The sequence below is a fragment of the Mustela nivalis genome, assembly GCF_964662115.1.
Source record: "Mustela nivalis genome assembly, contig: HAP1_SCAFFOLD_462, whole genome shotgun sequence".
NCBI lineage: Eukaryota > Metazoa > Chordata > Mammalia > Carnivora > Mustelidae > Mustela > Mustela nivalis.
In genome coordinates, this window is record NW_028136194.1 from 202,952 (window position 1) to 227,033 (window position 24,082).

General features: G+C 37.4%; 1 protein-coding gene across 1 annotated transcript in view; it reads right to left on the bottom strand.

The window, feature by feature from the left end:
* The window catches only part of HIBADH (3-hydroxyisobutyrate dehydrogenase), a 106,693-nt gene that overhangs the window by 78,016 nt on the left and 4,595 nt on the right, over positions 1–24,082 (bottom strand). The window contains exons 2-4 of the mRNA XM_082749994.1: positions 17,308–17,468; positions 8,944–9,053; positions 5,955–6,076 (exon numbers count right to left, since the gene is read on the bottom strand). Of these exons, the coding sequence (XP_082606120.1) occupies positions 5,955–6,076; positions 8,944–9,053; positions 17,308–17,468 (393 nt within the window). The remainder of the gene's footprint in view (positions 1–5,954; positions 6,077–8,943; positions 9,054–17,307; positions 17,469–24,082) is intronic.

The following is a 24,082-nucleotide window of genomic DNA, read 5'->3' on the forward strand; positions in this document are numbered from 1 at the left end:
CTTCAGAGTCACTTCAACTCAACATCTCTGTGTAACTCTGCAGACATATGAAGCAATCGGTGAATTTATTCCTCAATTATCCAAGCACGGTGAAGGGCTCTAATTACACCCTTGGAGCAGACCGAACAGTATTTGGTCATTAGTCACAAATAATAGTTTTTAATTTGCTTTATGTCCAGCATTCATTATACAAGAGAAAAAATCACATTGGAACTAATCCTGTGGTAGCAGACTTCTCCACACTAAAAAAAAAAAAAAAAAAGCGCATATCCAAAACGGTATGACTAAACAATGTGTGACATTAAAGAAGGATTACAACTTTCAGAAAGATGTGATTTACACAAGACAGGTAAACAGACTGGGGCATCATATTTGAGGCGAGGGTCATGGGCTAATTTATATAAAGCTCAGTAGTTTTACTTTGATAATCACAAACAGATAAACAAAGGCATGGGGTCAGACATATGGGAAGTCAAAGTATAGGTGAGTCAATTTAATAAACACTGAGTGCAATTTCCTGCTAAGTCCTGGTGATACAAAGATAAACGTTCCACAAACATACCAACCTTGTTGATACCTCAGAGCCCATACAGAGCAGTCAGCTACTGAAATACTCTTCCCTGGAGTTGTGCACTCAGATTCTGCTTAATGATCACTTCCCCAGAGAAGGCAGCCTGTCCATTTTATGTAAAAGGACCTTCCCCTGAAGTCACTGTTTACTCTGCCATATTTTTCTTCATAGCACTTATCATTGAAATTATTTTTATTTGTTTATTCTCTCTATTCCTACTAAATCATAATTCATGAGGCAAAAGACTTTGAATATCTTCAAAGCATTACGTCTAGTGCCTAGACCATACCCACTACATAAAAGTACTTAATAAGTGTTTATTGCATGAAATGAAGAATGAAATGTGTCCCTTGGAATCAAGGCATAACAGAAAAGATAAGAGTGTATAATAGGGGGGCGCCTGGGCGGCTCAGTGGGTTAAAGCCTCTGCCTTCGGCTCAGGTTATGATCTCAGGGTCCTGGGATCGAGCCCCACATCGGGCTCTCTGCTCAGCAGGGAGCCTGCTTCCCCCTCTCTCTCTGCCTACTTGTGATCTCTCTCTGTCAAATAAATAAATAAAATCTTAAAATATTTTTAAAAAAGTGTATAATTGGAAAACAGTACATAATCTTTTTTTTTTTCTTAAAGATTTTATTTATTTATTTGACAGATCACAAGTAGGCAGAGAGGCAGGCAGAGAGAGAGAGAAACAGGCTCCCCACTGAGCAGAGAGCCCCATGCAGGGCTTGATCCCAGGACCCTGGGATCATGACCTGAGCTGAAGGCAGAGGCTTTAACGCACTGAGCCACCCAGGCACCCCAACAGTACATAATCTTGTAAGAATTATATAAATATAATAATATTAAGTACATTTCATTGAAGAAAAAATAGACCTTCATTTTTAGAGTCATCTTCTTTCCCTAAAAGTACTAGACTCTCCATAATATCATGTGAACTTCTTTAGTTTATTAACAGAAGTATAACAAAACTGAAACTAAAGGTGATAAGAGAATTATATGAGCTAACCAATGTCCTTTCTTCCTTGTTTAAAGAATATTTACTAAAGAACTGCCAAATCTAATACCAAATTCCACTGGTTCCCCTTGGACGTAACTGGGAATCATTTATAGGGTCTTTAGGTAATCTTTAAAATACATTTTCCATTTCCCGAACTAAAAATTCTTCTGTTACCCCAGAATCAACTGTAAGTCAAATCAGGTGTTACTCTCTCTCTAAATATCCATACAGGTGAGTATAAGGTAAAAGTCCAAGTAAGTTTCAGTAGCCATCCCAGAAAGGACAAAGACAGCATTTTTTTTTACAATGCCCAGCATGTTGCTATGGTCAAACTGTTTTTTTTTTTTTAATTTAAATTCAATTAATTAACATATATGTATTATTCGTTTCAGAGGTAGAAGTCAGTGATTTTTCAGTCTTAAATAAAACCCAGCGCTCAATAATACATCATGTGCCCTCCTTAATGTCCATCACCCAGTTATCCCATACCCCCACAGCCTTCCCTCCAGCAACCCTCAGTTTGTTTCCTATTATTAAAAGTCTCTTATGGTTTGTCTCCCTCTCTGATTCTGTCTTATTTTATTTTTTCCTCTCTTCCCTATGATCCTGTTTTGCTTCTTAAATTTCACATATGAGTAAGATCATTTGGTAATTGTCTTTCTCTGACTAATGTACTTCACTTAACATAATACTCTCTAGTTCCATCCATTGTGATCAAACTGTTAAAGAGTTCCCTTTCTGGTTGCTAAGTACTGGAAAGACTGCTGTGCTATGTTATTTTGCACTTTGTTTACAAATCATTTTATTAGTATGTTTTACTAATTTCTAAACTTCTAATGTAAGAACTTTTACTTTAAGTTGTTCCAAATATTATTCTACTTATTTTATCCTACCCCCACTTTTTGATCATAATCACACTTCCCAATGGCATCTAATATTACAATATAACATTCTGAACAGGAAACTACTCATTTTACTAATGTTAGAACGTAGAGGCAGTTACTTGAAATTCAGAGGTTAATAATCTGGAAATAAATAAACTGGAGAACAGCTTGGGAGTGAGAAACTGCAGGACGGCTCAAAATATTTAACAATTACCCTGCACTTTAAAAACGGAAGATCCTTGATTAAATCAACCATACTTTATTACATGCTCACCAGGAAATATAAACTGGAGATACAAAGTTGAGAAAGACATGGTATCTGCCTTTTTTGGAGTTTAGTAGTAGAAGAAACAGGCACAAACATAAGCATAACACAGTTCTCCTTGCAGTGGCATAGACACTATACTATGTGGACACAGAAGAGGGCCATGAAAAAAAGCTTCACTGCCTTCAGGTATAATCCTGTTCAACTCTAAGTCCTTATACCTCAGAACAGATCCTATCCTAGTCAAATTCAAACATGTTAGGAATATGTCAAAATACTACTTTACTTTCTCTTTTTCTGGACATTTATTTGATTAAACAGCACCAGCCCGTGGATCCAAAACAGGAAAGACCCAAAAACCTCTATCCTCTATCCATCCTATCCCAAGACAACTGCAGAACAAAAGACTCCTGATAGCCAGTTAATAAACATTCCAGGATGGGGTCAATACATTAAGACCTAATCTCATCTCTCCAGATGTCTCCTGATCTAAGAATAATGTCCTCTTAACCATTTCTTCTCAAATGACTCTGGAACAGAAATGTTAGGCCCCTCCCAGGTCAGAAGCTAACCTCTAAGAGTCAGAAAAGAAGGCAATTCTCCCTTCACTTCCCCACCAAAGGTTTCACTACATGGCAGTGCCAGTTAACTAAGACAGAAGACAGAGGACCATCCACTATCTAACATTGTTAGAAATGGGATTAACAGCAGGCTACCACCTTCAAAAACAGAAAGGCTACCACAGGGTGGGTGGGACTAAAGGGAAGAAGGTCTGGTGGAGTGTGGGAAAATCCTTAGCCTGAGTTGGGAGAGTAAGATTCTAATTCTAGATTGGTCATCAAACTGTGGAGAACCCCTAACCTCTTCAGACCTCAATTTCCCATCTATAAAATAACAAAGTAAAATTAAATTATTGCTAAAGTCCCTTCTAATAATAAAACTCAATTCTAAAAGCACAAAAGATACCTAAAAGCTAGATATACTATTTAACCCCCAGCAGTCCATGAGAACACCACAATGAGACTTACTGAATTTTTACCAACTTACATTTCCAGATCTTACCAAACATGGGTACCTCGTATTAGCTCACCAGGGCAGCTACTTAGGTAACATTTAGGCAAACATTCTCCTTTGTAATCAGGAATAGAGAGATGTAAGTCTGGGTCCTGTTTACAGCAAACAAAACTCTTTTCTCTACTGGCTTAATAATAAATTTCATTTTGGCAACTTAGCTTTGGCATTCAAGTTGCCCTTTAATGCTAACTACAGTACTGTCATTCTCCCTCAGAAAGGGTTTATAACGCTTAGACTAAACAAGCACAGGTAGCACACTAATTGATATATTAAGTAACAAACACTTGTGTGTAATTATGGCAATATCAACTATATTGGCTCCATCAGTTATTTATTGCTCCATTACACTCTCAAACTTAGTGAGTTTATTTGCTCACAATTCTATGGGTAAGTAATTGAAACTATCTTAGCTAGGCAGTTCATTTGCTGGTCGGGCCTGAGGTCACTAAATGCAGCTGCAGTTATCTGGGAACTTGACTCTAGCTGGTCAAGATGGCCTCACTCACATGCTTAATGGTTAGCACATGTCCCAGGCAGCTAATCCAGGCTTCAAGAGTCCCCACAGGCAAGACAGGGCAAGACTCAATGAACAAAGTGCTTTTCAAGTCTATCCTATGTAACATTCGCTAACATACTACTGCCAAAGCAAGTCAGATGGCTCAACTCAAAGTCAATGCAGCACACGGACACACAGAGTAGGCTTGGTCATGTGAGCCATTCAAGGTCATTACTGTAACAATGTACCATACTAGCTGTTGGCTATTTTTAGCACTATACTGAGATGATTTTTTTAATTTAAAGGACAAACTTCCATTTAGCAATCTTTATTTTCCTCTTAGAATAAATTAGAACTTTATAGAAAACAGTATTTCCTAATGCAGTGGAATGTGAAACAAATGTAGTCTTGGTCTTGAGCAAATGATTGGTTTCTTCAATACCTTTCTAGAAAGTCCCCAACTAGAAACTGGTCTTCAGCTACAAATTACATATGTATGTGTATATGTTTGTGTGTGTGCATGAGTGTACCATATTTGATTACATAATAATTTTGGAAAACTTGCAAATTATGGAAAATCATAATACCCATGCTTCTACCATTCCAAAATACCCAGATACCTACCATTAAGATTTGATATAATATGATATAATATGCTTTTAAAATTTTATTAGTGAAAATCCTTGTCCTCTGATTGAGATGATCATAAGATTTTTAAATATGTTAATTCAGCAAAGTAGATTTATAGATTTTCTAATATTAAGCCATCTGAGTACATATGAGATAAACCTGATTGTAGGTTCGATCTCTTTTATACATGGTTGGATTTAGTTTGCTAAGGCACTTTTTAAAACTTTTTGTTTCTGTATTCATGACTGATACAGACCTAAAATTTTTCTCATTTCTCTCTCTTTCTGGTTGAACTATCAGAGTTACTCAGCTCTCGTAGAATGAGTTGGGAAGTCTCTTTTTTTCTATTGTCTGGAAAAGTTCATATAAAAGTGAAATGATCTGCTTCTTAAAACTCTGGTAACATTTCACTTGTTAAAAATCATCTGGGCCTAAAGTCCCCCCTGTGAAATGATTTTTTCTTTTTAACCACTTCCTCAACTTCCTTAACAGTTAAAAGATGATTCAAGTAGGGACAACTGGGTGGCTCAGTTAGTTGAGCATCTGCCTTCAGCTCAGGTCATTATCCCAGGGTCCTAGGATGGAGCCCATCAGGCATCCTGCTTAGAAGGGTGCCTGCTTCTCCCTCCCCCTCTGCTGCTCCCCGTTTGTGTGCGCGCTCTCTCTCTCTCTCTCTCAAATAAATAAATAAATCTTAAAAAAAAATGGTTCAAGCTAATTAATTAGTTCTCGAATCTATTCTGAAAAAGTTAAATTTTCTACAAATAGCTCTAGCTCTACCCACAGCAATCTGGACCAAAAATTCACAATTCTTCCAAGTTGTGACATCCTTTTGCCTGGACTTAGAGCAAGTTAATGTATTTTGAGAATACTAAATAACAAAAGTGAGTTTTGTTTTATTTTTGTTTTCAATGAGGAAATTGAGACTCCTGTAACAGGTCTAAAAATAACTGGGTATATCTTGGGTACCACAAAACTGTAATTGCTATTTCAGACAAACAAAAACAGGTATGCATAGATTTTAGCTGCCACTTACCACCAGAAACAGGAGCATCCATGAAAACTGCTCCCATTTTCTCAACTTCTTTGGCCAATTCTTTTGAAACTGCAGGGTCAATAGTACTGGAGTCTATCAATAGTGAGCCTTTCTTCACTTTTCTAAGAAAATAAATAAAAATAATAGTCTTTTAAAGCTGTAATTTTAGGGCGCCTGGGTGGCTCAGTGGTTAAGCCGCTGCCTTCGGCTCAGGTCATGATCTCAGGGTCCTGGGATCGAGTCCCGCATCGGGCTCTCTGCTCAGCGGGGAGCCTGCTTCCTCCTCTCTCTCTCTCTCTCTGCCTGCCTCTCTGCCTACTTGTGATTTCTCTCTGTCAAATAAATAAATAAAATCTTTAAAAAAAAAAAAGCTGTAATTTTATAGTTTTAAAAATATAGTGTGCAATTCTGAATAAACATTTCATGCAACTACCTAAAGAATTAGAATCTGCTAAAAGCTGCCAGATATCAAGGAGGTCTTTGCTTTAGTATTAAAAACATTATTAGAACTGGTTCAAAATCTCACATCCATTTTCAGATCAATTAAAGTTCAAAGTAAACCCAAACTCTTTCAAACAAACCTAAATAATCTAATAAACTCCATGGTATAAATTCTGGTTTCAGGTGAATAACACAATACCATAATAATATAGGTAGGCAATTTAAAACACCTAATAACTTTAAAAGGTCTATTGTAGGATTTAAATTTTTGTTTGTAAAGTAGCTGAGGCTCTGTAAAAAGTACTTTATTTGTCTTTAACAAGCCATATTGCAAATTTCACACATCCATGTCATTTCCACTAGGTAGAATAAACATAAACCATTGAAATTTAGCCATTTGCTTCAGGGTGGCATACTCTTTAATAACTATAGTTTTTTAAAGATAAAATAAAACATCAAAGAAGCAGAAAGGAAAATAAAGGAATGGGCCTGCAAATCTCACAGATAAAGTTTTTCTGTTCTTTACAGTAAATGTATATACATACTTTGGCAAAGTGGGGAAACAGTCTTTTCTTCTATCATATTTTACATCAATAGTAGAGGGCATTCTTTTTTAATATTTTATTTATTTATTTGACAGAGAGAGAGATATCACAAGTAGGCAGAAAGGCAGGCAGAGAGAGGGGGAAGCAGGCTCCCCACCGAGCAGAGAGCCCGATGTGGGGCTTGATCCCAGGACCCTGAGATCATGACCTAAGCTGAAGGCAGAGGCTTAACCCACTGAGCCACCCAGGTGCCCCAGTAGATGGCATTCTTATAATAAGATATTTTCACTTATACTGTAAGTGCAGATTTTATATAATCACATGGTTCCCTTATAATCTATGCCTATCTTCACTGGCTAGGAAATGGACCTAAGTTATCATTTATTTAAAGGGGTATGGCTTATCTTTAATTCAAACTTCCCAAAGTCCTTACTACAGATTAACTAACCCAGGTAACACTTAATCATAATTACAATTGGAAAATTAGAAATGAATAAATATAAATATTGAAGGAGGAAACAGAAAATCACTGCTAAAAAACAAAGAAAAATCTTTCTATATAAAAAATAGTATACAAAATGCTTTAAACAACAATTTTAATAAACATATGAATTGATCTGGTCCAAATGCAATGATTGGGTATATTCCACAGAAAAGAAATAGCATGCTCTGTATAGATCACCTCAGTATGTGGAAGTTTCACTTTGTGTAACCTGAAAATTAAGTATTACATTTCCCAGTGTTGTGTGACAGTAATATTCTTAAGTTTTTAAATCTTTAAGCAAACGGGAAACTGGCTCAAAAATTACATATGTACTACAAATGGGGAAATGATTCTGACCCAGAAGAAAATAACCACCATGAAAAGCAAATTACAGTTCAACTTGAAGCCGCATTCTTTGAAAGCACTCCTGGACAAAACTGTTCTGCTAGTTGGCTACCATATTCCTTAGTAAAGAATATTAATAAACACAGGATTTTGTCTCCAAACAAATTGTTAGTAACTTAGACGTGACAGGCAACACAGGGCCATATTGGGACAGACTCCATAATGAGACAGCTAGGTTACCTCAGGACCACACACACCATGGGCTTGAGGGCTCCACCCAAAATGAGGGCCTTTCAACCTTCCCTGAAATCTAAACATTTATCTTATCGGTTTTCTGCCTAATATCCAAGCGTCTGTTAGTTTTCTAAAGCAATTCAATTCCCAAAAAACCTCGTATTTCATGTATTACAGCTTCATGAAATTAAACCCTTTCTTTTAGCCCTACATATGTCCACAGGGTCAACCAGTTTGTTCTAGTTCTTTGCTGAAATTCAACAAGTTAGAAAAAGGAACGAGTAAAACCAGAAAATTAAATCGGAAATTCAACCACTGTCATTCTAAAACAACCACAAGGCTTTGGCAATAGACAGAAATTAACCAAAAATGTTCTCAAAGCCAGGGAAGCTAAGTACTGGCTAGAAAACTCTGACCTAAATTACATTTTATTTAAAGAGCTACTGCTGACCTTTAATTCCAACTTCTCAAAGTTCTTACTACAGATGTACTAACCCAGAGGACATACAATAACTTTTTATAATATAATAAAATGTTAAATAATGGTGTTCTTTCCAATGTCTGGTTTTATTTTTCATAGAAACCTTTTCCTGCATTTCTATAAACCATAAGAAAATTATGCTTGTAACATTTGTATAGTTTAAAATGCAAGCTTTAAAAGTCTCTTAAACATGTTAGCCATGAAAGTGTAAGTTTAATGCAAAAGTTAAGTAAAGAAACAGAAACAAAAAAGAAATTATTCCCAAAAGTCGCATGCTTGCTTTCAGTGAAAAAATAAACCCTTTACAATGAGAGAGAAACCATACCATTCACTTTTAAGAAGTAAGAAAACTGTACAGAAAGGTTTAACAAACATAACTATAATTTCCTAAAGTATTAACAAACATGAAATTCATGGACTATCATAACAAGAAAACTTCCACAGTTCAGAAATACATACTTCAGAATTCCATTTGCTCCAGAATAAGCTTCTATTGCATTGATACTGGTGGGCAACATTGTAATAATTCTGTCAGCTTTTTCAGCTACATCTGCTGGGGAAGACACTACCTTTAAAAAAAAAAAAAAATTACAAAGGCACATTACTTAAATTAAAATGGAAGCAGTTTATAGAGCACAAGCAGGATCCACTTTTACGCATGCTGACAACAGTGACTGAATAAAACTTATTCTTGTTTCCAAATGAAAAACAAAAACATTTACTGCCTAAAATAGAGAGTCCATTCCTTATACACATATAGATGCGGTTTCTATGGAATCGAATCTACTGTTTATTTTAAAAAGTGTGAAGTGAGTTGAGGGGGAAAGGGCAAAACCCAACAGTCCTGGGAACAGATGTACTTCTCATGGATTCCTCCAACTTGGGATTCTTAAACCGCATACTTTTTGGTATAAGCTTTGACTAAGAAAAACAATCTAGTGCAAAAGAGATGGAAGCTGAACTCCAGGATTCACCAATGATTCCATAGACAGCAAAATCCCCTAGTAAATTCTCAAGCCCCAATTACCACCATTCCCCAGTCTCCATTTTCAAGAGGAAAAAAAGACAAAAAATTAAGCCTCTAAGGAAAGGAAAAGGTCAAGGACAAGGATATGAGCACCTCCTGAATAAGCTGTAAGAACCACCATTAAAGGCTGAGCATGTGAGCTACCAGGACTCTTGTGGAAACTGGAGATACAAGAAAAACACACAAAATAGGCATCAAGGTGTGCTCATTTCCACCTTATGATAACCACAAACACACTGACAAGGAAAGTTACTGTCCATCCTGTGTATGTGTGCATGCATGCAGAAATGTACATGCCCTCACTGGCATTCCCCAAAACCCTGCTCTCTCTCACACATGCCCCTTGATATGCCTGGCCAGCATGTTGGCGACCAAAGAGGTCGGAAGAGGCTGGGAGCTCACTTCTTGATTCAAACGTGCCTTTAAAAAAGAGAACCCGGGGCGCCTGGGTGGCTCAGTGGGTTAAGCCGCTGCCTTCGGCTCAGGTCATGATCCCAGGGTCCTGGGATCGAGTCCCGCATCGGGCTCTCTGCTCAGCGGGGAGCCTGCTTCCCTCTCTCTGCCTGCCTCTCCATCTACTTGTGATTTCTCTCTGTCAAATAAATAAATAAATAAATAAGAGAACCCATCACCCCAACTGTCATGAAAGCTTTAACTCTCTTAAAAAATTTTTTTTAATTTTTTAACTTAAAAATTTTTTTAATTTTTTATTTTTTAATTTAATTTTTTAATTTTTTTCATTTTTTAATTTAAAAAAAAAGACAAAATGACTGTCAGGAGGATAACTGAAGATTTCGCTGTAGAATGATGTACACATGTATCAGAAATGGACATATTTTTTGCTAGGAAATGTGAACTACCATATAAGCAACCTAGAAATGGGAATGCCTCTGCTTCTTGTGTGGCAGAATGATACCTAACGTTTTCTTTTTGTCTTTGACGTACAGTTGATGAAAGTGGAAGAATGGAAAGGCAAACAGTGTGTAATCTAAGTATTATGAGCTAGAGGTAATCACAATTCAATTTTCCCTCACAGACTATTAGCTTAGAAATCAAATTTGAGACAAACACAGTTTTAACATAAACTAATTTCATAAGTTATACTTTAACATGTCAGGCAATCAAGTATCCTAACACTTGTATATTAACATTAAATGCTAACATAAAATATCTCAGACCCTAAAACAAAAAAAAAGGATACCCTCTCTTTCAATGTTTCATTCTAAAGGCAATATGGCATTTTTAGAGGCTACACTGTAGCACATCAATAGTACATTTTGATACATCACTGGGATTTGCCCTAAAAATTCCGAAAAAAAGAAAAAAAAACAACCTTGTTTTTTCTGTAGAATTACAATGACATACTTCAGTTAAGTAAAAACCTTTCTGACACCCAAATAAATGCTGAGATTCAAAAAGAGGCAACTGTTTGCTGGCAAACACCTCAGGTTGACTCAAGAAAAACAGAGCTGAGTAAGATGAGTATAAGAATAGGAAAAGTTATAGGAGCAGTATTTCTCTATTCCAGGACTGTATCAAGAATATGGGTTACACAGAGCCTCATCTCTTTGTGCCCCCTTCAATGAAGTAAAACGATGGCATACCTATTTCAGTGGCCCTTCCTTCTATCCCAGTTCCATCTCTCTCTCGATCTTTCAGAGACGGTAGTAAGCCCTGAGGTCTAAGAGTCAATTTCAGACTTCCTCTTAGGAATTCAGTGAGTCTCTTCCATGGAAGGAAATTCAATTCCACCTAAATAACTCCTTGAGAGGTGCCCTTAGGGGCACCAACAATTAGTTCACAGATCTAAGTATACTTCACACCTCCAAGCTTCTCATACCCATGAACTGGCAGTGCCAATTCATGTAACTGCCAAGTGCATGGGGTGCCCAATCAGCCCCCTGCATCCCTAGCATCTGCTTCTTGGGATGCCTGGATTGCCAGAGTACTGCTAATACCTCAATTATATATTATATAGTGCCAAAGCTCACAGGTCCGGAAAAAACACACAATGATCGTGATAGCTGGAATGTCACCACTATATTGGCCACAACTGCTCCATATCTAATGACTATATACATTTGGTACATTATAGTAAGTCTCTAATTTGCACTACAGAAGGCAAGTTTATTAGACAGACACACAGACAGGTGTGTCCAGCTATTCAAATCATCTTGACTTCCGTGTGATGACTTCAAGACTCTGAAATAATTGACTGACAAAATTTGGCCATGACTCAAAAGCTGGGGGGAAAAAAACAAATCTTGTTGCCAGTCTGACACTAACCACAAAAGCCTTTAGGAGCCAAACTAATTAGAGTCTCTTCAATTACATTTACTAATTGAATGGATAAGCAAAGACAGCATGGATCAGTGAAAGGAACACTAATTTGGGAAGCCAAAGACCCAGGTTGAGTTGCAGCTCAGCCACCAAGCCCATGTGTGATTTTGTGAAAATCACTTAACCTCTCTGGCTTCAGTTCCTAAATCTATAAAGTAAGAATAGTGACTTGGGTTATCTTTAAGGGCTTCAATCTCCAAAGTAGAAAGGAAACTTAGGTAAAGAAATTTTCCACTTAAGTTCTAGGAAGGTAAATCCTCTGTGAAAAAGAGCTCATGAGATATGATCAGTACAAAGGTACAGTATTAGTAAGATTCTTCTGCACCTTCTGTCTGCAGACAGTCACTGACCTGGCTGACTTGGTCACTGCTCTGCTCTGTCATGACCATCCAGAAAGATCTCTCGCTAATTCCATCTGCTTCAAATCCTACATTCTATTTTTCCATTATCTCAATTTTAACTATAGGAGATTGGTTCCTTTGTGTACCATGATCTCTTCAGTCTTTGAGAATTTTTGTAGCCAATTTCTCCGGATTTAGATTCATCTGTTATGCTAGTACCCATCAATGGCAGGTATGCAATATAAGGAGTAGAAGACTGGACAAATTAAAGACAAAATCTGCTTTGCTGGGCCAGGGGAAGGAGGGAGGCTTCGAGCATCAAGGCCCAGAGGAATCTGAGGGAACTGCACCTCCTTTTTACGTATCCATCAGAAGACGACAACTGTTAACTAGTTGCTTTCCACAAAGAAAAATCTCATTGTTTCTTCCAAATAAAACAGTCACATAAATTAAGCTCAGCATTGCTTCCAAGTAAGCCAAGTGGGTAAGAGAAACTTGCTAAGAAATAAGATGAACATGACCTTGGTTAAACCTGCCATTCTGTGTTTTTTAATCTTTCCAAGTAGAAAAGCACACTGTTACTTCAAAATTACACTACAGTAGAAAAACTGACAAAAACACTTTGTGCCTACATCTTAAAACATTTGGTCAACAATGATGGAGCACATTTAGTAAGAGGCTTTTAAAGTCCTCGTTTAACAAGACCTGAGTGGATGCCAGCTTAGATCCCAAGACAATTACTTAACCAAACATGCTCAGACTTAAAACCCAGGAACAACAAGATAGCTTCCAAGTTTTCAAAGAGAAAACAAAAGAAAAGACAATCTAATTAAGCCTAGTTCAACCAGGAAACTCACACAGGAGTGGTGTAAAAGTCCCAAGACTGTGGCACAGATCAGCAGCATCTCCAAGGAAATTCCTAGACAATGAAAATGAAGCACAAGTCATATGCCCTTGACCTAACACTTAAAAAGAAACTGGTATCTTCTGTAAAATGAAAGTGGGATGGAAGGGACAGTGCAGAACGTATTCTTAAACAGGGATGCTCTCAAATCACTTTATCTCCTATTATGGTTTTAATTTTTACCATCATTCTTTCATTTAAAAATATGTCTATAGGGCACCTAGATGGCTCAGTTGGTTAAGCATCTGCCTTCGGCTCAGTTCATGATCTCAGGGTGATGGGATCGTGTCCCACATCAGGTTCCCTGCTCAGTGAGGAGCCTACTGCTCCCTCTCCTCCCAGTTCCTATTTTCTCTTGCTATCTCTGCTCACTCTCTCAAATAAATAAATAAAATCTAAAAAAAATATATACGTCTCTAGTTCTCTTCCAAAGCACTCTGGACTCAGAGACTCAGCCAAGGCTAGTATGTTTCTATGAGTGGTGTTGGGGAATGAAGATTTGGGAGAGAGATGGCAGAGATACAACCACCACCACCGTAACAACAGCAGTAAGACTAGTAATAGCAGTAATAGCACTCTCTACATGCCAGGTTCTCCACGACTAAAAAGGTACTATTAAAATCACCATCTTATAAAATGAGGAAATTTAAGTAATAAGAGTTAAATAATTTGTCCAAAGTTATACAGCCAGCAAATGGTAGAACTGAGATTTAAGCCCAGGCAGTCTGGTTCCAGGGTTTTTTATACCACTGCATTCACAATTTATCAATTCATGATTTCTAATAAACAAAGCCTTGATAATTACCTTTGTAATGTAGGTTACATTCTTAGGAAAGATTATAAAAGTTGAAATGATGCATCTTTGTAGATTAAACCTGAGTTTCCAACAGAAATAAGGATATAATAAAGGGACACTGAAAGAGGAATGTCCACATTTTTTGCGGAAAGGACCAAAATCATATTTAACCAAGTATAAATACCCTATCAAAATAGGTTAAGTTTTGGGGGGGTTTTTTGTTTGTTTGTTTTTTAAGTAGGCTCCATGCCCTCCATAGAGCCTAACACAGGGCTTGACCTCACAACCCTGAGATCAAGATCTGGGCTGAGATCAAGAGTTGGATGCTCAAACAACTGAAGCACCCAGGTGCCCCAAATTCACACTATTTTTTAAAGTAAACTCTATGCTCAACATGGGGGGCTTGAACTCACAACCCCATCAAGAATCACATGCTCTACTGACTGAGTCAGCCAGGCACCCCTAGAAGAGGTTAACATCTAAAGGCATAATAAATTGATTAAATACCACCAATCATGTCAAACATTTTTAACATGTCAAAGTTTTTATTTCTTTCATAACCCATGCAATATGTTCTACTACTAGACTGGGCTTAAAGAAAACCTCCAGGGTTGGAATATCTAAAGCATTTCTTCACCTGGAACTGCAGGGGGGTATCATGTAGCCTCTTGGAAGGAGGGAGGAGCCTTGGAGCAAAGCAGAGACAAGAGGCAGACAGAAAGGAACCTGATAACATCTATGCCCAAAATTTGGCTGTGCCATAGGCCAGACCACTCCCCAACTCTTCAGTTAAACGGTTAAAAGAAACAAAAAATCCCCACTTTTTGCTTTACAAAAAAAAAATGCACTTCTTCAAAGAAATGTCCAAAGCTCTTTAGAACCTATTTTGGTAACTTCTCTCCCTGCAAATTTCTCGCTGAAAGCACAGTCAGCATTAGAAATCAACTATCCAGTCTATGCAATCATTGGCGGCAGGGGGACCTCATTTTCTCTGGCTGCCATTTTATCAGCTTCACCTCAAATAGCAATGTTGGAAGAAGGCAGGGGCAGTTGCGGGGGGGACACTTGTTCTTAAAATGAAGTATCAACACAGACTCTTGAACTGCTGAAACCTTGAACGCTTCATTGCACTACTGTGCACAATGGCAATAAGTTTCGAGGTTTTCACCTACATTTTTCTATCCCATTCCATGTCTGTCTTTGTCTTTTAGTAGAAGAACGAAACTCATTTGCTCTTTTATCCAAAAATTTTTTAAACTAAATATAGCTATGAAATAATAGTGCTGACATTTTAATATATCAGAACTTATTCATCCACATTATTAATTTTTGAAGTACTGATCTTAGGAAATCACACTTGTTCAAATGACATCACCACTATTCAAAAACGTTTTTTAGGCTGCCAGCATAAATTATTTAATAAATGTTTTCATTTTATTATGGCATGATACTCTCCCTCAGGCTCAAAGTTTTCTTATCCTTTATCCTTCTCCTTTCATTCGTCTTAAGTTTCATATTCTCCTACCCTCCACTGCTGTCATAATCAATACTCAGAGGATCTCACAAAGTCAAGGTCATAGGGGAACCAGAGATGTGAGGAAGAGAAGATGTGGGAAAGGAGGATTCTCTCTTCCAGGCTGTTGCCTCAGAACTTTTCCCACCATGTATTGGGGGCAGGGATGGGAACTGTAGACAAGAAGCTAAAACAACTCTTTACTTTTCACTAATCTGAGAGGAGCAGCTACCCACAATCCATCTTCTTTCTTTCCTCATACCCACTTATATATCTCAAGGAAAAGGAATATCCAATAACTGAACCAGTGTCCTAGAATCTTCTCATTTTTATTTAGGAATCTGGGAGATCCTGTCTCTACCACATTCATTTCAAACTACATCATTTCTGTTTGGAAGTGAGCAAAGATTATACATAATATTTTTGTAGTTCCTCTGAGAAACGAAATGACTCTTAACAGTTATAGTTCCCTATCAGAAATGAAGTGATTCTTAACAATTTTTTTTTATCCTCAAAAACTGCTTCAATTCTTCATTGTCATCAAAACGTTAATTTTAATAGAAACTTCCTTGTACTAGTATTGAGTCTTGCCACCCGAGACACACCTAACACGCTGCCAGATCCAACTCAACCTGTTTTGTTCTCCGCAGCACTAGGTGGACTGTTAGACATACAGCAGGTATTCAAAAATTCTACCCTAGAGTAGAATTCTACCCTAAGGCAGAAATTTCTAGAAATCTAATCTGCTCTTTACACAGGCATTACGTTTCTTAGTATTTGCTTTAAGTCTATCATCCAGAAGTGGGCTGTTTAATTTTATTTTTTGTCTCATTTTTTTTCTATATTTCTCAGAAAATTTTTAGTACACCCCAATTCTGGGATTACATTCAGCCTTACCACTCCACAACTTGCACAGAACTTCCTTCGTATCTCGAAAAAAACAAAACTCTAAATTCAGTTACTAATATATGATCTCCTGTTATATGAGTTATTGGTAAAGGTTAACAAATTCAAACAGGAACTGAGCAGTAGATGCTATCATCTTTCCTATATAGCTATTTGAATTTTACATTTGAAGAAATTAAGGTACTATAGAAAATACTATATCTGAATCATAAAATTTTTACATGACAAGGTCTTGAAACAAAGCATTCTGAGTTTCTGAAACAAGTGCTAAGTCTGTAATTAAAAATGAGTAGGATATACTCTAGTCCAGAAATTCTTCAAACAAGCATGACAGCCTAAAAACAGAACACTTGAGATCCTTCATCCACTCAGCTCTGTACTTCATATGGCACACAGTGTTGCTAGGTTGTCTCCTGGTTTAATGGCCAATAACATATATTCACAAAGTGTTGCCACACAATATTTATGAAATACATTTACATATATTCTCATTTAAGCCTCATAATCTAATGACACAGGTTGTCATGATTCCCATATTATAGATGAGGAAGACAGCTGAAATAACTTGCCCCCAGTAAGAAAGCAGGTAAGTATCTAAGCTGGGGTTCAAACTGAGTTTCCTATCCCTAAACCTATTCTTGTCCTAAGACAAATTATGCCTCTCAATACCATGGGAAGCTATTTCTACCAAACTACCTGCTTTCATAGCACAATCAGTAAAGTTACAATCTCAGAAAACTAATATAGAGCCAAAACAAGCCCTTTGACCCAACCTGAGAAATGCTCGCAGTCACCTGCCAAAGAACAGACCACCTCAATCTTTGTTGCACAGACGGATGCTGGATGAAAGTTAACAATAACAACAATACAAAAATAAATATATAACATGCATATAATTAACAATGAAGTAGGTTTATAATTCCATTGTGTACACTCATTTGTCATATTTATTTTTAAACATCAAAATCTAGAAAAAATCTAAAGAAAAGACCTTACCTGTTCACCTGCATCTTGAAACTCCTTGCATGCATCAGGGAACACATCATAAATAATGAGTGGATAGCCATGTTTCATGAGGTTTTTTGCCATTGGATTCCCCATGTTGCCCAGTCCAATGAATCCAACTGGAGTCTTAGAAGCCATTGACCTAGAACATACTGATTTCAATAAATTACTTTCAGTAAGGCAGTGACATTTCTTATTGTAAACACTCAGTCAGTATTAGTTAAGTCAATTGTTACTGAGATAAAAAATAAAATAAAAAATAAAATAAAATAAAATAAAATAAAGGTTTTCTACCTTTAATTTTTTTTAGATTTTATTTATTTGATAAAGAGAGACAAATCGTGACAGAGATATCAAGAGAGAGCACAAGCAGGGAGAGGCTGAGCTTGGAGCTAGAAGCAGGACTCCACACCCTGGGATCATGACCTGACCTGAAAGCAGGTGCTTAACAAACTGAACTACCCAGGAGCCCTGAAATGTTTTCTGTTTTTAAAAAAAAACCTTTAAAAAGCTTTACTTTTCCTTTGTCTGGACTCTAGTTATACAACTGTGTAGTACACCAACTAATTAGTCAGTCACCCCTTTGAGTTTCAGATCCTCTCAACTGATGGATCCCTGCTCGTCCCTGAATTTAATTTAAATGCAATCAGATTTCCTAAAACCAAATTATTTGAAGCTCTAAAGCTTAAGAAATAGAGGCCTTGAGAGAGACAAACCCTAAGAGACTCTTAATCAAACAAAACAAACTGAGGGTTGCTGGAGGGGAGAGGAATGGGTGATGGACATTGGGAGGGTCTGTGTTGTAATCAGCTCTGGGTATTATATAACATTGATGAATCACAGATCTGTACCTCTGAAACAAATACTACATTATATGTTAATTAACTGAACTTAAATTTTAAAAAAGAAAGAAAAGAAAAGAAATAGAGGACTTCTGGGTGCCTGGCTGGCTCAGTCGGGGAAGCATGCAACTCTTGATCTCAGGGTTGTGAGTTCGAGCCCCATAGTGGTGTAGAGATTATGTAAAGTAAAATCTTAAAAAAAAGAAATAGAGGTCTTCTTGGGTTAGAAACATATTTAATTCCTTTTAACTTGACGCTTGACTCTAACATTTCCATTAAACATGGGTGTCATTCTTGTGCAACATCACCCTACCAGTGCTAAGTTTAACACCATGGGTATAATAGGAGTCCTGTGGCTGACTTTCTGGCCCACAAGGGGTTCAATGACAGAGAAATGACACCTAATTTAAATGCTACAATATTAAACAGAAAGAGAAGCATACTTTGTAAGAGAACTCTAACACTAAAAACTAACTCCAGTGCCTGAGGAGACAGTTCTAGAAAAATGTTGCTAAGGCTGATGATGTCAAAGATCAAATGTACAACATTTTTCTAGAACTGTCTCCTCAGGCAAGACTAATAACAAAAATAAACCACTGAAACTATATAAAGACTAATATAAAAGTAACAGTATTTTTAGTGCAGGTCTCTCTTTGTTCATTTGAGCTGCTTCAACAAATATGCCACAGTCTGAGTGGCTTAAACAACAAACATTTATATCTCACACTTCTCCCATCCAAGTACTAACCAGGCCTGACCCTGCTTAGCTTCCGAGATTAGACGAGATCGGGTATCTCACACTTCTGGAAGCTGGGAAATCCATGATCAAGGTGGCAACAGATCCAGTGTCTGGTGAGAACCCACTTCTGGGCTTGTGTATGGCCATCTCCTTATATCTTAACGAGGCCAAGAGCAGCGATCCAGAGGACAAGCTCTCCTGTCTCTTTTTATAAGGATACTAATCCCACTCATGAGGGCTCCACCCTCATAACCTAAATTACTTCCCTAAGGCCTCACCTCCTAATACCACCACAGTAGGGGTTAGGATTTTAACATACTGGGGGGGGAGCAAACATTCAGTTCATAACATTTTAAAGCCATATACTGGATAGCAATAGCATAGAAATAGATTGGATTATGGGTTAGAATAAAGGAAAGATCAAAGATGACAGCAAGAAAACAGGGCTAGTAATAACCTAAGTGGAGAAATCAAGAAAGAAAGCTATCACCATCTTAAATAAAGTAACTGAATTATCAAAGAGCTGGAAGACATCCCACAAACTTAGAAATATAACCAATTAAGATCATCTCAGAGATAGGATGAGAAAAAAAGACACATATTTGGTAACAATCTGCTTTAAGGTGAGAACTGAAAACATGGTAGTTGATAAAACTGCCAAATGAGAGTAAAAGACACTGAAGAGCAAAGCCCAAGGGAATATCAACATTTAGAAGTCAAAAAGAAGAAACCAACTCTAAACCAACACAGATGTTAAAATTAGGGGACAAGGATATTAAAAGTGATAATAACTGTAGTCTGAATTGTTCCAAAGATAGAGATATGAAAGATACAAAAAAAAAAAGACCCAAAATTGTGTGTGCCTGGGTGGCTCAGTCAGTTAAGCGACTGGCTTCAGCTCAGGTCATGATCCCAGCATCCTGGAATCAAGCCCCAGCTAGGGCTCCCTGCTCAGCAGAGAGCCGGATTCTCCTCCCTCTGCCTGCCGCTCTGCCTACTTGTACTCTCTCTATCTGTCAAATTAATTAATTAACTAATTAATTTTTTAAAAAGACCCAAAACTGAATTTCGTAATACAAAAACGGCCATGAGTAAAATGAAAATCACACTGGGTTAAAAGCAGAACAGATACTGCAGAAGAAAAGATTAGTGCTCTTAAAGACATAACAATATAAACTATCCAAAACAACATGCAGAGAGAGAATTTAATAAATAAAAAGAAAAGCAGTGAGCTGTGGGACAGCTTCAACTAGCCAAATACACATGTAACTGGAGTCATCAAATGAGATAAAAGTAGAGATGGAAAAAAGATATGAAGAAATAACCGCCAAAAATGTCCAAATTTGACAAAAACTATAAACCCTCCACCATACACATCTGAGAAGCCCAAGGAACCCCAACATGGGAAACATAAACACAACTATACCAAGACACATCATAATCAAAATGCTCAAAAGTAGCCAGAGAAAAAGACTTTATACACAGATGAGCAAAGATAAGGCAGATTTCTTGTCAGAAACAAGGCAAGAGAGAACACAGTAGAGCATCATCTTTAAAGTACTGAAACAACAACTATCAAGGAAGGAATCTATATCCAGTGTAAAAATACATAATTACAAATGTTTGTGTATGTGAAGGGAGAGGAGGAAATTTGGAGGCATGTCGGATATGTTCACAATCTTGATTTTGGTGATGGTTTCATAGGTACATACATGTGTCAAAACTCATTAAATTGTATGCTTTACTTAAAAAAAAAAAGATTTATTTATTTGAGAAAAAGAGAGAGTGCAGGAATGGAGGGAAGGGGCAGAGGGAGAGGGAGAAGCAGACTCCCTGTTGAGCAGGGAGCCCCACGTGGGGCTCAATCCCAGGATCCTGCAATCACGAAATGAGCCAAAGGCAGATGTTTAACCAAATGAGCCACTAGGGCACCCCAAACTGTATGCTTTATATATGCACACTTTAGGGGTGCCTGGGTGGCTCAGTTGGTTAAGCATCTGCCTTCTGCTCAGGTAATGATCTCAGGGTCCTGGGATCAATCCCTGGAGCAGGCTCCCTGCTCATCAGGGAGTTTGCTGCTCCCTCCCCCTCTCTCCCTCTGCTGCTCCCCCTGCTTGTGCTCTCTCTCTCAAATAAATAAATATGTGCAGTTTATTATAAGTCAACTATATTACAATAAATCTGTCTTTAAAAAGTCAACATGTTGGGGTACCCGGGTGGCTCGTCAGTTAGGCATCTGCCTTCAACTCGGGTTGTAGTCCTGGGGCCTTGGATCAGGTCCCGCATGGGGCTCCCTGCTCAGTGGGGAGACTGCTTCTCCCTTAGCCCCTCTACCCCACCCCCCAATTGTGTGCTCTCTCTTTCAAATGAATAAATAAAAATCTTAAAAAAAAAAAAAAGTCAACATGTTTATAGAACAAACAAGAGGGGCCCTGGGTGGCAGTCAGTTAAGCTTCTGCCTTTGGCTCAGGTCGGGATCCGAGCCTACTTTTCCCTCTGCCTCTCCCCTCCACCCCGGCTTGTGTTCTCTTTCTCTCTCTCTCTCTCTCTCGCTCTCGCTCACTCTTTTTAAGAAGAAAAAAAGAACAAGAGAAGACAGCTCTCAAATAAGATATTAAAGTGATGTATCAATCAAATGCAATGCATAAAGTTTGGAGGGATCCTGATTTGGAAAAAAGAAAGAAAAAAAGAACAAACTATATTCTTTTTTTTTCAAGATTTTATCTATCTCTTTGACAGAAAGAGATCACAAGTAGTCGGAGAGGCAGGCTGAGACAGAGAAGGGAAACAAGCTCCCTGCCAAGCAGCGAGCCTGATGCAGGACTCAATCCCAGGACCCCGGGATCATGACCTGAACCGAAGGCAGAGGCTTTAACCCACTGAGCCACCCAGGTGCCCCTATAAAAGATTTTTTTTTTTTAAGATTTTATTTATTTGACAGAGAGAGAGAAACCACAAGTAGGCAGAGAGGCAGGCAGAGAGAGAAAGTGGAGGAAGCAAGCTCCCTGCGGAACAGAGAGCCCGACATGGGGCTCGATCCCAGGATCCTGGGATCATGACCTGAGCTGAAGGCAGAGGCTTTAACCCACTGAGCCACCCAGGCGCCCATATAAAAGATATTCTTTTTTTTTTTTTTTAAGATTTTATTTATTTATTTGACAGAGAGAGATCACAAGCAGGCAGAGAGGCAGGCAGAGAGACATGAAGGGAAGCAGGCCCCCTGCTGAGCAGAGAGCCCCATGCGGGACTTGATCCCAGGACCCCGAGATCATGACCTGAGCCAAAGGCAGTGGCCTAACCCACTGAGCCACCCAGGCGCCCCTATAAAAGATATTCTTAAGAAAATTATGGAACTTTAAGCATGAACTAGATATTAAATGATGTTATGGAATTGCTAATTGTCTTAGGTAATGATAATTTGGTTATTTTAGAGACCATCCTTATTCTTGGGAGATTCACTCTGCATTATTTAGGGCTGAAGTGTTACGATGTCTGCGTTGTACTTTCAAATGATACAAGTGGGATACGAATATATAGATATGGGATATGAATATATTGGAAAGAAATAAAGCAAATAGGTCAAAATGTTAACAACTGTTAACACTAAGCAAAGATTACACAAATATCATTGTATTATTCTTTCAATAATTTTGCTTGAAATTTTTCATAATAAAGGAGAAAAAAACTCAACATATCTATATGGAAAAATACCACAAACATGACAAAATACAAATAACCAGGAAAAACACCTGCAACACACAAGAGAAACAGCACTTTTTTGGTTTACATGCAAATAGCTCTTTAAAATCTAGAAGAAAAATACGAATAACTCATTTTTTAATTAGACAAAAATCACAAAATAGTGTACAGAAAATATTTAAATGACAAAAAAACTTTAAAATTATATTCAATTCTGTCATAATTGGAGTAATATAAAACAAAGCAATGTAATATCATTTTTCAGTTATCAGATGAAGAAATTTGTCTCTTTGATAAAACTAAAGGCAAGGAAAGACTAATGAAAATATGTACTCCTGCACACTGCAGAATTACATATTAGGTCAGCCTTTTGGATAGCAATTTGAAAAAAATTTATCTACATTTGAATTTTATTATGAAAATTAAAATTAAAATGTACCTACTCTTTGACCCAGTAATTCCATGTCTAGGAATTTATGATACAGGGAGGTCTCACACTTTTTTTAAGGGGTCAGGTAGAAAACATTTTCAGCTTTTTGGGCCATGAGGCCCTGTCACAGCTATTCACCTCATCCACTCTAGTTTTAAAGCAACCACAGATAAGCTATAAACAAATGACCAAGCTTGCAGTCTAATACTATTTTATTTACAAAAACAGGGGACCAGCTATAGGCCATAGTTTTCTGACTCCTAGTACACATAAACTCTAAACAACACAAAAATATATTTTATTATAGTACTGTTTGTAACAGCAGAAAAATTGTAAACTAAATACACATTAACAGGGCACTTGATAATCCACAGGAAAGCAATACAATGAAATATTATGCAAATGTTCAAAAGAATGTGTTATCTAGAAGTATAGTGAAAAAAATCTCCAGGATAGGTTATTAAGTGAAAAAAAGCAAGCTGAAGAGGATTAGATATAATCACATATAATATATAAGGAGAAAAGAATATATATGCATTAACTTTTATTGAATTTCTGTAAGAATACATAAGAAATAGTTGTTACATCTAGAGAGGCCAGAGATAGAGAAAAGACTATTTTTTGTAACCTTTTGGGTTTTTACTCTATGCATCCAATTTTTGTTAACTACTTTTATAATAAGATAAAATAAAATACAAGCACTGTTACACAGTGTTTACTAATGTTACATGACTTTCTAGAGAGAACTTTCATCAAGTGGACATATGGGGATAAAGTCAGTTCTGAAGCAATCGGAGTAAAGACAGTGATAAAACAGATCCAGCAAAGTGGATTCACGGCCATTAAACGTTGCAGGTTGACTTTCCAACATCCCTTCTTCTCAGAGCCAGAGGCAAGCTCCAAATAACCTAACCCAATAATGGTAATTCTGGCTCTCTACAACTGACAGCTTCCACACACTAGCAGCCCAAAATCAATGATTTGGCAATGCTGTGGGTAATCTGAACATGTTTTCTAATCAAGAAATGTTACAGAGATTAACAAAAGGATTATATC